At 45.6% G+C, this 16408-nt stretch overlaps 1 protein-coding gene across 1 annotated transcript in view; it reads right to left on the reverse strand.

Annotated features, from left to right (window-relative positions):
• Nucleotides 1–509: 509 nt before the first annotated feature.
• The window catches only part of LOC146822224 (antileukoproteinase-like), a 371091-nt gene continuing 355192 nt past the window's right edge, over nt 510–16408 (reverse strand). The window contains exon 4 of the mRNA XM_085609438.1: nt 510–656. Coding sequence (XP_085465564.1) covers nt 652–656 — 5 coding nt within the window. The 3' untranslated portion in view covers nt 510–651. The remainder of the gene's footprint in view (nt 657–16408) is intronic.

The following is a 16408-nucleotide window of genomic DNA, read 5'->3' on the forward strand; positions in this document are numbered from 1 at the left end:
GTACGGAGCAGCATGAACCTTTACATGTGGAAACAGAGCCACTTATGCTACTTGAGGGGAGAGTTTCATGCGGATTCATTTAATCAAATAATGCCAAACTTTTAAGCAAACCAAAAATAAACCTAAACTTTACTACTTTTCAGTACTCACAAAGGTAAACTTAGACCAAAAGTCTAACTTTACTAGTAGTAACTTACCTTTGTGAGTACCAAAAAGTAGTAAAGTTACACAAAAGTGTAAGTTTGCCTTTGTGAATTGGGGCCTGTGACTCTGTGGACATCTCGGACCATGGTACCCACTGCCGCCTTAAATGAAACCAGTCACCTCAATGGCCACGCCCTTCTTACATCTGTCTGCCAGTCATGTCTTAAATCATCAATAATAAAATACTGTTCAATATTTCATAAGGACTTTATTTTGATTGTATGAACGCACATTTACAATGTAGAATTTATGATTGTTGCACTTTAAAGCTAACACATCATGCCCCCCCCCCCCCGCTGGCCTAATCTACAACACTTGACTCAAAGGTGGACCAGTAAAATCACACAGATATAGAGATAGAAGACCCCATCATCGGCCAAAGGTCCTCTTGCCTTGCGATAGGATGATCTCGGCAGGGCGTTGATGGGTGATCCAAGACATGCTTCATCATTCTAAAGCAGTAGAGAAAACAATAGTTAAAATAAATGTGTACACAGAAGCAAGTGCACTAGAAATCCTTTCAATGAGATGTAACTACACAATAAGGAGCATAATAATGAAAGAGTCACCTTTGAGCCTCGCAAGGGGGTGCAAGGGCGACACAACTATTAGGTTTGATTTGTGGACTTGAGTTGCATGATAAATCTAGAGTAACGCAACGCAGTACAAATCACTGTGTTGCATTACTCTGCCCTAGGGAGGCATTCTATGGTTAGAGAGTGGCTGTTACCACGTATTCAGCCATGGATTCTGACACAATCACAGATTTAACATCAGTGGTAGAACGGGGAATGGTTCCGGTCCAGTGAGGACCTTGCCTGGCAGTTCTGGCTGGGCTGTTCCCATAAGGAGCAGAGTCAACACTGATTAGCACATGGCTGGGTCCAAACTGGGGCGGCATATTGAACAAAAGAACAATGGATTCATCCCAGATCCCTTCACTGGAGGTGAATGGTTGAAAAGTTTCAGCACTCTGTCCATCATCTTTATGTGTTTGCTAGGCCTGGGAATGCATCAAAACGCTAAGCCTCCCCAGGTGAGGCATAACTATGAGAAATGACCTTAGTTCTCCACGTTACTTCCTCTTTGCACACATAGAAGAGTGAAAATGCCTCAGGGGAATTGTTTTTGTGCAGGAAGGCACAACAACAATCCTCCAAAACAAAGCCACCCTTGCACAATGGTCCACGGGTGCCTGCATTGGCGCTAGGCAGCATATTGTGCACCAATGCTGGGAAATGACAGGGATAAGCCGTATATTGTTAAGTATGGCGCATTCCTGCCCTTTCCTTATCACGCAAGGCAGCAAGGTGACTTACTGCACCGCATGAATATTTGTTAAACATGCCCCTAAGTCGATCAATCTACCAGAATTTAGTCCAAGAAAGAGATCAAGTCATGCCACTCTATTTTATACTGAGATCGGGGCAGACCATATTTCATTTTCATTTCTGCCAGTAGTTGAGTTCCACAAAGCATGTTAAGAAAGCAGTTGTATTTTGAAGGTGAAGCTGCACATTTTTCTTGACATGCACATAGCAGCAGGTGCCACGTGTCCAAATACTGAGCACTGACCGTCATTGAACATACATCATGTTCATCACTCTAGATAAGATTTTCCAGGCCAAGGTAGCATTGATACAATCAAAAAAGGTTATAAAAGTCTAAAGGTTTTGTAAAATGTTTTCCCTGGCTTAAGAGTGGGTTTAGGCTACCAATATTGATTAGCAAAGGATTTCCCAGCTTTAAAATAGTCTTAAGTCAGGATGTAACATGAATGAAAAACCCTTTGTATGTCAGACCATTGAATCTCCAGAAAATGCCCAACCCAATGCCTAATACAACCAAACTCCTATTCTGAAGTATCACAACATTTTGGCCCACATCATAAATAGGTAACTTGAGTAACTTATGGACTCAGCCTTCTTCATTATGGGATTTTATATGTTTCAGATCTGCATTGATTTTTTGAAACCTGGAATTCAAACTCATTTATAAATGCACTTTACATACATTGTAATGGTCCAGCCATTTCTGCCAGGACTATATTATCACACTTAACAACACTAATGATATATTCCTAAAGCATGTACCCTCTGTGACACTTGAAGTATGGGGCGCTTACTAATTTTGTTTTGAAAGAATATCCCTGTCCACTTTCATTCCATCATTCTACTTTGCTTGATTCTTCCTGTCCAGAATACCTGGGTACCTGAACCCAATCCTACTCGGAAGGAGGTACGAGGTGAGTGTGCAGATAGAGTGCAGGGTGGTAGGAGGGTACTGGGTGCTGTGAGGGGGAAGCTTCAATTTGTGTTGCCTGAGTAATCAGCTTCTGCTGTAACAATGCGGAAAACAGGATATTTGGAGTTTTAAGAATATTTATAATTGGTGAGGTGAGTTGGACACTTTTGCACATATATAGCAGTGAATAATAATAAGATAAACTGTTAAGAAGAGCAAGACGTGCCTCCTGTGTGAGCTGAGCCAGTGTCAGCATCTAGCAGAGGATGTCCTGTGATCTCCTATTAGAGCTCTGATACAAAAGCGTCATAAGAACAAGTTAGTGAATTCCATTGAGAGGCCAGGAGCAGCGAGGAGAACCACCAAATTATCAAGCCTTTAGGGAAAGGGTATGGCAAAGATACACTGCAAAGAGAAAATTAAACCCTTTGAAAAAGATCAGAGTTACAACTGCAGAAGAAAGGTGACAATGTCCCTAATAGACTCGAAGGCTCCTCTACAAACGAGGCTGGATCACCATCCACCATCCCACTAGCCTCCTCAATAAAACTTTCATGGAAAAGCACTTTAAGAACAAGAAAGGTGGGGAGGATGAAGGAACAGTAAGCTGCCTCAGCCAGGAAACATATGAGGGCCAGAATTTGCAAATAAGGAGAGATGCTTGCAACAAACTATTCCAGAATTTGGATCCAGATCTTGATGGCAACCGCTGCACTAGTTCATTGATTGAATTTCAAAAGATCTCCACTAAGAATGCAGTACAGGATAAGGGGAAAAAGAGTAAATATGTAAGAAGATGACTTGGAAGGGGAATGAGAAATTGTAGGAAGCTGGCTTTTTATGTGGTGATTCCAATGTAAGGGCACACCATGCAAAAAGTACTGACAACCCTTATTGGTTTACAGGGCTTGAATTAATAATTCCAAGTGCTCTATTTTTGGTAGTGTGGTCGAGCAGCTTAGGCTTATCAGAGGGTAGTGTTAAGCATTTGTTGTACACATAGTCAATAAATGAGACACACACTCAAGAATGAATTCCAAGACTTAGTTAGAAAAATAACACAGATTTTTAGAAAATTTTAGACACCAAGATCATTGGAGTCAGGTAAGCACTTTCAGAGTTATAGATTTTTGAGAAGTAAAAAAATACAGTTGCATAACATTTTGAGGTATGAGCCTCGGGAGCAGTAATGTTATCCTATGAGAGAAACATAACACTGCATATATATACTTTTTTGGTGGATGTCTTCTAGGACTTAAAGTGACTAGGGGCGAAGAAACCACCAGCAATTCGGTTTGACCTGCCCTGGTGTGTCCAGGTGCCGGGGTGCTGGTGGTGTTGGTAGCCTTGAGTGCTACGTGTTAAAGTCTATCGAAGAAGTACCTGCAAAAGAAAGGCTGCAAGTGGGAACTTGGGGACAAGTCCGACAGAACCCAAAGAGGGGACCCCACTCTTGAGGGTCTCCAGGGCACAGGGACACAGTCAGCTTATGTGAACCCGTTCTGGGGGTCTCGGTGCAGAAGTGTTTTGTCCGGTGGGTCGCTGCAGGTAGAGGCTCTCACTTGGCTTTGGTGACCTGGAGAGGGGGAGAAAACAGGGCAGCAGGGCCACTCTCAATGAAGGCCTCGTGGATCCTAAAATACCTCAATGGCAGGTCGGAGTGGGTGTCAGTGGTGTACGGACTGGACACACACCAAGTCTTGGTAGTTGCAAGGGCTCTGGTACCCAGGGCATTGGTGCTGCAAGGCTCCCGGAGGGGTCAGCTTCTTGACACTTGGTGAATGCAACGGATCTGCCCTCCTAAACCCAAAGCAACTTGTCCCTGGCAAGTTGCTCCCTTGGTGGGCCCGATGGCTAGTAAGACAAAGTACTGGGTTACTGCTGTTGGTGCTTGCAGATTCAGAGGGATGGCTCCTCTACCTCAAGGGAGAAGCTGCTTTGTTTATGAAGAGGGGAACAGTCATCCAAGGGTTTGAGGAGGCTGTTCCGCTTCTGAATGAGTCAGTCTTTGTGATTGTAATGGTGCAAGCAGCCAGGCAGGATTTGGCGTCAAATTCAGTGCAGGACCTCTGTTTACACGACCTTGGCTCTTCTTTGTTCTTCCTTCAGTTCCCAGTAGACAAATCTGTTTTCCTGTTGTCAGGGGGACCCCTAAATACTGAATGTAGAAGCGCTTAGGGGAGTTTATGGGCTACTTAACCCTGGAGTGACTACACCCCTTATATGACCACTTCCTATGGAGAGTTGGCAAAATCCTCACCCAGAGTTCCTAGTTCACCAAATCCAAGATGGTGAAACCCTTTCTCATCTGTCCACTTCAGGTGGCCAACCTTAGGGGATGTGCTTAGTCTGAAAGTGTGACACGCCTAATGACTATATTAATTTGCTACCTTCTCTGGTGCCAACTGAGCTTCAGGGGGTGGAATTCCCCAGGTCTTGGGGAAGCCAGCGTCATATATCAAAGGCGGCAGAGGCTTTCATGCCTCTGGCTTACATATGCTGAATCATTAGCCTTCATGCTGGAGGAGTTGTTACTACCTCCCTCTGGAGCAGGCATTGTTTCTGGCATCTGAGAGGGCGAACCTACATGGGGTCAGAAACTCATCTGTGGTGGCAGGCAGGATGATACCAGCCAGCCTGCACACTAAAGGACTAGCAGGTTATCATGGGACACCTCTAAGGTGCCCTCTGGGTGCATGTCACAATAAATCTGATACTGGCATCAGTATAAATGTATTGAGATGAGCTGTTTGATACCAAACACCATTGATTTCATTGCAGCCATCATGTAGCTGGGTAACTCGTGAAGGCCAGTGCCCAGTAAATGTCCGTAAGATGGCTGCCTGATCACTTTGAATATCTAGTAATGAAGCTTGACATCACAGGGGCCTATCTGCTCATGCAGGTGGGCCCTCACATATAATTTATTGCACCCTGCTCTAGGGCTCTTAGACCTGCTGAGTGACTTAAATATAGTATATGCAGTGTAATTTGGCGTGGCACACAGTGAGTGGGTCACATCGTATTTTCGGAATGGTTTGCACCATTTCACACAGCCTGCAATGTGCTGTTTGGGTGTGGGTCCCTAAGGGAGGCATAATACATTCTACAGCCCTTGGAGACCCTCTTTAGTACTCATGTCCTAGGTATCAGGAGTACCTTTTAGTAGAGACTTACAGGGGTGCTAAAGTCCTTGCCAATTGGGTTACAATTAGACATTTTAACATGTTTTAAGGAAAAAGAGCACTGGCGGCCTGGTTAGCAGGGACCCAGTGCACTTTCAGTAAAAAAGCATCAATACTAGGGCAAAATATTGAGGGTGTCAAAAAGGGGCACTTTCCTGCACAAATCCCCCAAAACAAAAGGGAATGATACTAACCTTTCCCATGACAGTCTTCATTATCTACGTGAAAGTACCTGGAAAGGCCATCTACATTGGCATGGTCAGTCCCAAGTCTGTGTCCCACTGTAAAGTCCATTCCCTGTAGGGAGATGGACCACCTCAATAGTTTAGGATTTTCCCTTTTCATTATCCATCCGAAAGGTCTGTGCTAAGTTTGCACAAAGAAGTGAGTACCAAACAGAAATGGTTTCAGCTTCTTCCGGGACCAACCACAGCAAATGCTTCCCTCTCAATGGCACTTCAACGCTTTCTCCTGGGAGCAACCTCCTGCTACTGAAAGCAACAGGCCGGTCCTAGCCATCATCGTTATTCTGTGATAGGACTACTCCTATCCCATGCTAAGAGGCATCTGTCTGCACCATTAACTGTTTTGCATAATCTGGAGCACATTGCTTCCTTCAGAGTGTCAAAAGCCTTTTGACAGCTTACTGACCATTTACTTTCTTGGGATGTTTCTTGGAGGTCAATTCTGTGAGGGGTACCATAATATTAGCATATCCCTTCCCAAACCTCCTGTAGTGCACAGCGCAGTCAAGCCAAGGAATGCCCTGACTTGTGTCTTGGTGATTGGAGCCTCCCTGTCCAGAACAGTCTGGATCTTGGACAGTAAGAGTTGAACTTGGCTTCCACCTAATAGGTGACCAAGTATGTAACCTAGACCTGCCCTTTCGGGCACTTGCTTACCTTGATAGTGAGTCCTGTATTCCGCAGAGCCTCCAGGACCTGTCCTAGGTGGATTAAATGATCCTGCCAAATGGAGCTATAGACAGCAATATCATCAAGATATTCTGCACTAAAAGACTCCAGCCCAGGCAAGACTTTGTTCACTTTAAACCATACTATATCACAGTAAACTGGTAATATCCATCTGGGGTCAGGAATGCTGATTTTTCTTTGACTCCTGGGGTGAGACAAATCTGCCAGTACCCTGATGTTAAATCAAAAGTACTGAGAAACTTGGCAGCATTCAACCTGTCAATCAGTTCATCAGCCCCTGGAATAGGGTGTGCATCTGTCTTAGTCACAGCATTGAGACCTCTATATTCCACACAAAACCCCAGCTCCAGATTAACTTCCTTGGAATGAGGTTTGGGACTGAGACCACTAGGCTGGCCCAGTGACTCTCAAGAGGGTTCAGTCAACCCTAACTCCAGAACCTTGCTGACTTAAGCTCTGATGCTTTCCTTGACTTGATCAGACTGCCTGCACATCTTGTTTTTGACAGGTAGGCTGTCCCCAGGGTCCACATTATGAGTACACCAAGTTGTCTGACTAGGCGTCAATGGAAAGAGCTCAGCATACTGCCTTAGGACTTGCCCAAAACCAGTTTGCTGTTGTGCAACTCCCTCCACAGACCCATCTTTAGAAATGTTAGAGAGGAGGTCAGGGAGAGGTTCACTCTCTTCTTTGTGACCAACAGCAGTCCCCTCAGGAAGGTCACATCAGCCTGGTCATGAAAATGTTCTAGGCAATTTACATGGATCACCCTGTGGGGGCTTGTGAGAAAGAGTCTCTTTTGCATGGTTAGCATCCCACTTTTTGCCTGGTTTCGATGTTGTTTCAAATGTAGTGCACCGGGTACCTGCCAACCAGGTCCTGTGTCCTCTTCCCCCTGTAAGTACCTAGTAACTGGTACCCTGTGTTCCCAGGCCCTGGGAGTTGAAGAGTGTCCCCTGGGAAGCCCCTTACTGGGGCCATGCCAAAGCCCTAGAAGCTAGCATGCCCATGTGAGGGAGAAAACGACAAATTTGACATTACAACCTGTCTGGGTGCCAGGACAATTAGCTTTGCCTGAAAGCATAGGTAAGTCACCGCTCCAGCAGGCCTCACAGCCCTAAGGCAGGGTGCACTATACCACAAGTGGTGCACAGACATAATATTGAGTTTTTTATTTCGACCTACAGAAATATCGAGTTGCAAATATCGAAGGGACAAAATAACTAGGGGTGGGCGGAATTTGCGAAATTCACTTCCGCAAATTATCGCGAAAATGTCACAAATCTCCGCAAACACGCGGAAATATCGCGAAGATGCGGAAGTTTTTTTCCCGCCCGTTCGCGATATTTTCTGCATGGTTGCGGGTCGCTAACTTACCCCTGCGGTTTCTCGCGGGCGCGGCCATCTTGTTTTCAGTTGTCTCGCGGTGCATGATCGCGAGAAGAAAGACGTGATCGTGCGACGCATGACGTCACTGCGGACGTGAACTGTCGCGAGACAGCGCAAATGGCTAAAACAATACAACATCTCATGGAGAACGTGACCGGATCGGGAAAACTTGTCGGCGAACGCGGGGATTCAGGTAAGGTGATCGCGCGCGCGCGAGAATGTATTATTTTACAGCGCGAGCAAGAAACAAATTATCGCAAAGCTGCGGAATGCAGAAATGTTGACATTTCCGCGCTCTCCGCGGAACGCGAAAATGCCAAATTATCGCAAATTCCGCAAACGGAACGGAAATTTTGCCCAGGCCTAAAAATAACGACATCAAGAATATCGGTGAGCAGAATATCGAACTGAAGGTAAGAAATATTGTTTTTGTTAAAATCGAGGTCAGTAATATCGTTTGCAAAAATATTGTTGTTAATAATGTTGATGTTTATCTTAGTGTTATGCATTTTAGTATGTATTTTATATGTATGTTTTCTATATTTTTTGTTAAGTATTGTATTTGTTTTAAAATGTATGTATTAAAATATTAAAAGTTAGTAATTTTTTAAAAAGTAAATTTTGGTATTCATAATTTATTGTTAATTAATTATTAATTGGTTATTTAATTAAAAAAATTACTTCATTGATAAGCATGTTAATTGTAACCCTCTGCTATCTAACACTTTCCCCACAGTTGCTCTTTCTGGAGTGAGAATAATAACTTTTACCCCTACGCTATCCAACACTTTCCCTACTGTTGCACTCTCTGGAGTTGGAATAGTAATTTTTACCCCTACGCTATCCAAGACCTTCCCTACTGTTGCACTCTCTGGAGTAGGAATAGTAATTTAACCCCTTCGCTGTCTAACACTTTCCCTACTGTTGCACTCTCTGGCGTGGGAATAATATTTTTTATCCCTACGCTATCCAACACTTTCCCTACTGTTGCACTTATTGGAGTGGAAATAGTAATTTTTACCCCTACACTATCCAACACTTTCCCTTCTGTTGCACTCTCTGGAGTGGGAATAATAATTTTTACCCCTACGCTATCCAACACTTTCCCTACTGTTGCACTCAATGGAGTTGGAATAGCAACATTTACCCCTACGCTATCCAACATGTTCCCTACTGTTGCACTCTCTGGAGTGGGAATAGTCATTTTAACCCCTTCGCTATCCAACACTTTCCCTACTGTTGCACTCTCTGGAGTGGGAATAGTAATTTTTACTATGAAAAACAGAGAGGTACCCCTTGTGAATGCCAAGGGAAATAGGGTTATTCAACCTAGGTAAGAGAAAGGGTTCCCTTAAGGCACAAATAGAAAACAGGTACAAAATAATGTACCTTATGACTTAACAAATACATACAACAAAATATGGAAAAGTTAAAAGTTCATTTATTTGAACATATTAAAAAACAGTCAATAGGGATAACTAAACTAAATCCCTGAACTAAAACAAGATAAAATTAAGACAATATATATAATTGCGACCTGCACAATTACAAGCAGACAGAACAGTTACAACACACATTTGTTGGATACAGGTTTGTATATTCTTTCTCCGCTCTAATGACACCAGAGTAGTATCACTACCAAATCAGCGTATCTGTTATGGTGTTGGAGACTTGAATTATACGCTTTAGGTTGCGTCGACGCGTTTCGGTGATAACTCCTTCTTATAATCACCTTTATCAAGACATAAAATTTGTCTGCCAGAACCAGAGGGTATGTAAAATCGCCCCTGGAATAATATTGACGATCCTTTATAGGGATCACTTCACGTTTCCTAATTGGAGCGTGGGCTTCTGTAGTCGCCTTATACAAAGCTGCTGGTAGAAGTATATTTCTGTTTCTGTTCCGAATAAATGCGATCTTTTGTTGTCCCCCTGATCATGGAAGACCAGACCCTTATAGAGAGAGGAACCCTTATCTACTAACTAGGCAATTTTGGCCTGATCATATATAACTCTTATGGTCTACAACACAACCAATTTCCCTTGGTCTTTTTAATATTTAATATTTTTAATTCTCTAATAAGACCCCACTTACTTTAAACACCATGAGTGAAACTGCAGAAACCAGCCAGGAGGAGCTCATCCTGGGGCCCTATGCACATCTTAAAGTTTTCCAACTTAAAGATTTGTGCAAAGCATGGAAAACTGCCATGGTTCCTAAACCCAATAACGCCTTTCTCCAGCCGTTGCTGACAGACAATGGCAAGGCACTGGCAAACAGAACTTACCCACTTAGGGAAGAAGTAGAAGAAGAGGAGGAGGTGGATGGGGAAGATACTGGCTCTATCACTACCCCCTCAGATAGCAGCACTTCTGGAGATAGTGTCTCCAGTAATGTCTAAGATTAAGCAGGCACTAAAGATGCAGATTTTCAGGAAATGGCAAAGAGGACAGCTATAAAAGCTAAACTCCTAGCTATAGAAAAAGAAAGAGCTGAGTTGGGCCTAGGACCCATCTCTGGTGGTAACAAAATAATGAATAGGGAAGCAGACTCTACAGACTCCAAAATCCCCAAAGGGAGTGTCCCTAAATATTTTGAGGGTGATGATATCACTAAGTGGTTTGTTGCATTTGAGAGAGCCTGTCTTAGTAGACAGGTCCACAGGAAGCTGTGGAGTGCTATCCTGTGGGAAATATTCTCCCACAGGAAATGTCCTGACACTTAATGAGAACGATGTTTCATCTTATGACCTCCTGAAAGGTACCCTTATTGAGGGTGTTGGATTCAGCATTAAGAAGTATAGGATAAAGGGTAGATTTTGTAGATTACTCAGTGAAAACACTGGGAGGTTGGTTGAGTGGTAACAATGTACATGATTTTGAAGGGCTGTATAATTTGGTTATGAAGGAACACCTTTTAAGTAATTGTCACCAAGATAAACTATCAATTCCTAGTAGACCTAGGTCCACTTTCTCTACAAGAATTGGGGAAGAAGGCAGACCACTGGGTCAGAACAAGGGTCACCAAAACTAACACTGGTGGGGGAGACCAAACGAAAGAGGCCAAGAAGCCCCTCCAAGGGAAAGAGGGTAACCCTAAAAATAATCAAGTCTTTTACAGGCCCCAAAAACCTTCTCAAGAGTGTGGCCCAGAGTCTCAACACAGTCTAAGGGTGTGTACTGGGGGAAGCACTGGGTTACCAACAAGGCTTGGTGTCATGGCTGTAAAGCCACAGGACACAAACTGGAGACGTTAACTGTAAAACAAAGAAACATACCTATCGACCACCTGCAGTACCTGCAGTTGCTAACATTCAGATAGGATCCCAGGTGTGGCTGACCATGTCAGTAACCCCACTGAGGCAACATTAGTCTTTGAGAGAGAGGTAGACTTAGTCTGTGCTGCCTGGTCAGATAATATGAAAAAATACAGGCAATTTCCCAAGATTAATGGGTCCAGGATAGAGGCCTTGAGAGATACTGGGGATAGTGTCACCATGATGACCCAGTAGCTAGTTTACTCAGCTCAGTACCTGATAGGAAGGACCTATCCAGTCACCAATGCTAGGAATATCACCAAAGGGTCACTTTGGGGGGGGGGTTGCAAATAAAGTAGCTGTGCCCCCAACCGCCCCTGTAGATTGTCTGCTTGGGAATGATTTGGAGACTTCCCATTAGGATGAAGGTGACCTGAGGGCCCATGCCTTCAGGGTAGGTCTGTCAGGATAGGGTTGTGGTAGAATCAACGCACAGAGCAGAGCTCTGAGTGAAGAAGAGGTGCAGGATCGTGGAAGAATGGACCAGCCCTCTGAGGGAAAGGGCAAAAAGACTGGGGACCAGCTTCTGAACAGGTCCTAAGTCAGATCCCCTCTTCTCAGGAACAGGACTTGGTATTCTCAGAGGGAACTGAGCCTGAGATTGGGCCTTATAGGCTGATCTCTTGGGCCCAGGGAGGCCCTCTAGGATGGATCTGTGCCAGGAACAAGAAACATGTCCCACTCTTGAAAACCAGAGGCAGGAATCTGCTGCACAGGAAAATGGTGATATCAGTGGCACTCACAGGACATATTGGGAGGATGAGCTGCTATAAACTGGGGCCAGAGACCCCAAACCTGCTGCAACCAGGAGAGTGCTAGTGCCTCAGAGTTTTAGAGAGTTTCTCCTTCCTCTGGTCAACTTGGAGTAGGTTAATCAACCACTTTTACTGGCCAGGGATGTCACAGAAGTGAAGGACTTTTGTCAGTCCTGTGCCACCTGCCAAACCAGTGGCAAGGCAGGAGGCCATCGAAAGGCCCCCTTAATTCCACTTCCAGTGGTTGGGGTACCCTTTGAAAGGTCAACATTGTAGGCCCCCTAGACATTCCAACAGCCTCTGGGTACAAATATATTCTGGTGGTAGTGGATCATGCCACCAAGTATCCTGGAGCTATTCCTCTAAGGACCACTACTGCTCCAGTGGTGACAAAACCCCTCCTTGATGTATTCGACAAGGTTGGTTTCCCAAAGGAGGTGGTATCATACAGAGGCACAAACTTTATGTCTACCTAACTAAAACATATGTGAGATGAGCGTGGAGTGAACCACAGATATACCACACCCTATCCTCCACAAACGAATGGCCTGGTGGAGAGATTCAATCAGACATTGAAAGGCATGATTGGTGGGCTCCCTGAAAAGCTCAGAAGGAGGTGGCATGTCGTACATCCATGCTTGCTTTTTGCCTACAGGGAAGTGCCACAGAAGGAAGTATGGTTTTCACCCTTTGAACTTTGGTTTGGGCACTCTGTTAGAGGTCCTCTGAGTCTGGTGAGAGAAGGTTGGAAAAAATCTCTCAAAGAACCAAAACAAGACATAGTGGCTATGTGCTTGGCCTGCGCTCTAGGATGGCTGAGTAATGGAGAAAGCAAGCCAAACCCTTCAGGCCAGCCAAGAACTGCAAAAGCAGTGGTATGACCAAAAGGCTGCTCTGGTAGAATTGAAACTAGGGCATAAAGTATGGGTATTGGAGCCTGTTGGTCCTTAAGATCTCCAAGACAAGTGGAGTGACCCGTACCCTGTCCTTGATAGAAAAGGGGAGGTCACCTATTAGGTGTGGGTCTGGGTCAAACACCTCAAAAGGATGATACATGTCAACCCCCTGAAGCCCTATTAGAACAGAGCTGCACATGGTCACAGATGAGGGACTGATAATGAGAATGAACCTCTTACTGATCTCCTCTCCAGCAATCCCCAAGATGAGTCTGTCAGTGGAGTGGTCTTTTCAGACACCCTCACTGAGCAACAGCATGTTGAGCTCTTTTCTCTAATCCTGGATCAGACTAGCTTGTATACCCATGATGTGGACACTGGTAACAGCCAACCAGTCAAAAAAATATTAAAGGCAGTCTGATAATATCAGAGGGAGCGAGGGAGCATCAAAGCTGATTTCATCAAGATGCAGGAATTTGGTGTCATTCAACCCTCAGAGAGCCCCTGGACCAGCCCAGTTATCTTAGTCCCCAAACCTCACTCAATGGGTGAAAATAAAGAAATGAAGTTTTGTGTAGACTATAGGGACCTCAGGGCTATGGCAAACACTGATACAATCCCTGGAGCTGATGAAATAATTGACAGGTTAGGGGCAGCCAAATATCTCAGTACTCGTTATCTCACATCTGGTTACTGGCAGATAGGTCTGACCCCTGCAGCAAAGTAAAAATCAGCATTCTCCGCCCCAAATGGGCAATTCCAGTTTACTGTGGTGCCATTTGGACGAAAGAGTGTCCCAGCCACCTTACAACGGTTGGTGAACAAAGTCCTTGCTGGGCTGGAATTCTTAAGTGCAGTTTATCTTGACAATAATGTTGTCTACAGCTCCACCTGGCAGGATCACCTGATCCACCTTGGCAAGGTCCTTGAGGCTCCGAGAAGTGCAGGCCTCACTATCAAGGCAAGTAAGTGCCAGATAGAGCATGGAGAGGTTGTGTACTTGGGTCAACTGGTAGATGAAGGCCAAGGTCAGCCACTCCAACCTAAGATCCAGACAATTCTGGACTGGGTCGCTCCAACCACTCAGACCTAAGTCAGGCATTCCTTGGCTTCACTGAGTACTTTAGGAGGTTTGTGAAGGACTATGAGTCAATAGTGACTCCCCTCACATAACTTACCTCCAAAATGATGCCAAAAAGAAGTAAACTGGACAGTGAGCTATCAAAAGAATTTTGACACTCTGAAGGATGTTATATGTTGTGCCCCAGTACTCAAAGATCCAGAGTATACCAAGAAGGTCATTGTGCAGACAGATGCATCTGAACATGGGATAGGTGCAGTCCTAGCCCAAACAAATGATGAGGGACACAACCAATCTGTTGCCTTCATAAGCAGAAGACTACTCCCAATCGAACAGCGATGTAGTGCCATAGAGAGGGAAGCCTTTGCTGAAGAAGTTAAGGCCATACCTGTTAGGCACTCATTTCCTAGTTCAGTCAGACCACAGGTCTCTCAGGCGGTTACAACAGATGAAAGGTGAAAATCCCAAACTGCTAAGGTGGTCTATATCCCTACAAGGAATGGACTTTACAGTGGAACACAGACCAAGGCCTGCCCATGCCAATGCAGATTGCCTTTCCAGGTTCTTCCACTTAGAAGATGAAGGCTCTCCAGGGGAAAGTTAGTTTCATCCTCTTTCGTCCGGGGAGTGTTCAAGTGAGAAAGTGCCTCTTTTGCATGGTTCGCCCCCCCCCCACTTTTCTCCTGGTTTTGATGGGGTTTCAAATGTAGTGCACAGAGTCCTTGCCAACCAGGTCTCTTGTGCCAGCGCGTCTTCCCTAAAAACATATCCCCAATTTGTTCCTCTCCCCCCTGTAAGTCCCTAGTAACTGATTTCCTGGGTACATAGGGGCTGGGAGCTGAAAAAGGTCCATTGGGACACTAACCCTAAGTCCACTAAGTATTGATGCAGTTTTTGTGAAGTACAATTACTCAACATATGCTCTTTCATTGTCAAATTATAGGGCCATTCATAGTCTTGCACCTTACTGCCTTTCAGCTAGCCACCTAGTGCTTTGAGTGAGAAGTCAACAAAATCTACCCAGGACTGACTCAGGGTTTTGTGAGTCTCCCTGAACTCAATCCTGTACTCCTCAGTGTTGAGTGCAAGGCCCTCAATCAGGGTATTCTTTATGAGGTCATAAGACTCAGCATCTTCATCATTAAGTGTCAGGAGTCTATCCTTGCATTCTCCTGAGAATACCTTTCACAATAGAGAGCTCCAGTGTCTGGTGCAACTTTCTCATTTTACGTGCCCACTCAAAGGCTGTAAATCACTTTGTGATGTCATCACCCTCAACATATTTGGGGACAATCCTTTTGGGGAATTTGGGATTGAAAGTTTCCTCCCTCTCCCTCTTTACTTTACTTTATTGCTGCCACCACTTATAAGTGCTAAACCAATCTCAGTCCTCTCTCTTTCTATGGCCAGTATCTTGGCCTCAAGAGCTACTCTTTTGGCTAGTGTTGCAAGAAACATATCCTGCTCATCCAAATCTTCTATTTCACTTTTCTTCAAGATTGCTGCCACCTAGGAGTCTATATTCCAGTTCCTCCAGAGCCCATCCGGACAATCCCAAAACCCTCAGGCCCACCATACAGACCACCGTTGCCCGATGATGCCCGCGCCACTCCACAGCAGGTGCCTGGGCCAGCCCCCAGCGCTCCATTCAGGCCACCCCAGTATAATCAGGGACCACAAAATTGGCGCTTCATGGCTCCGCAGCCTTCTCTCCCCTCTGCAGTGCGGGCGGGTCTCAGGCAGCTCTCCCCAGGTGCAGCTTCACAACTAGGCCGCAGGTTCCAGGGTGTCTGCCTTTGCGATTATCGTCAGCGCTCACCGGGCTCCCGGTTCAGTCCCCAGCACACCACTAGAGCCCTCCCGGGCTGGCAGGCAACTGAGATAGCGCTCCGCGCTTCACCACTGTTTCTTCTTAATGTTGCGCGGTTCAACACTCCAACAGGCAGCCGCCGGCCCCAACAGTCTCCCCCATGTTCTGTGTCACCAGTAGTTCGCGACCTCCAGTTCGTCACCGCTTATCGGCGGCATGCCTCCGCTCCCCAATAAAATCCTCCAGCAGGCGCCCGTAGGTCCCAGGTAGCCCTCCCAGGGTGCGGTGTCACCACCCAGCTGCCACTTCCAGGCCGTCCACTCCAGTGACTACTACCAATGCTCACCGGCCCCCGGGACCAGCCCCCAGTGCACCACTCGGGCAGCCCCGGTCCAGCAGGCAGCAAAGGTGGTACCCAAGTGGACCATAGCCGTTTCTCCTCTGCACTGCGAGGTCCGACCTTTCAGCAGGCAGCCACAGTTCTCCGACAACCTCCCCTGGGCCCTGCGTCTTCAGTCCACGGCTTTCGGGTGGTCTCTATTTGTCAGTCGGGTCATCTTTGCTCGCTTTTCTGTTTCCTCCCTGCCGACTC

The sequence above is a fragment of the Triturus cristatus genome, chromosome 6, assembly GCF_964204655.1.
Source record: "Triturus cristatus chromosome 6, aTriCri1.1, whole genome shotgun sequence".
Classification (NCBI taxonomy): domain Eukaryota; kingdom Metazoa; phylum Chordata; class Amphibia; order Caudata; family Salamandridae; genus Triturus; species Triturus cristatus.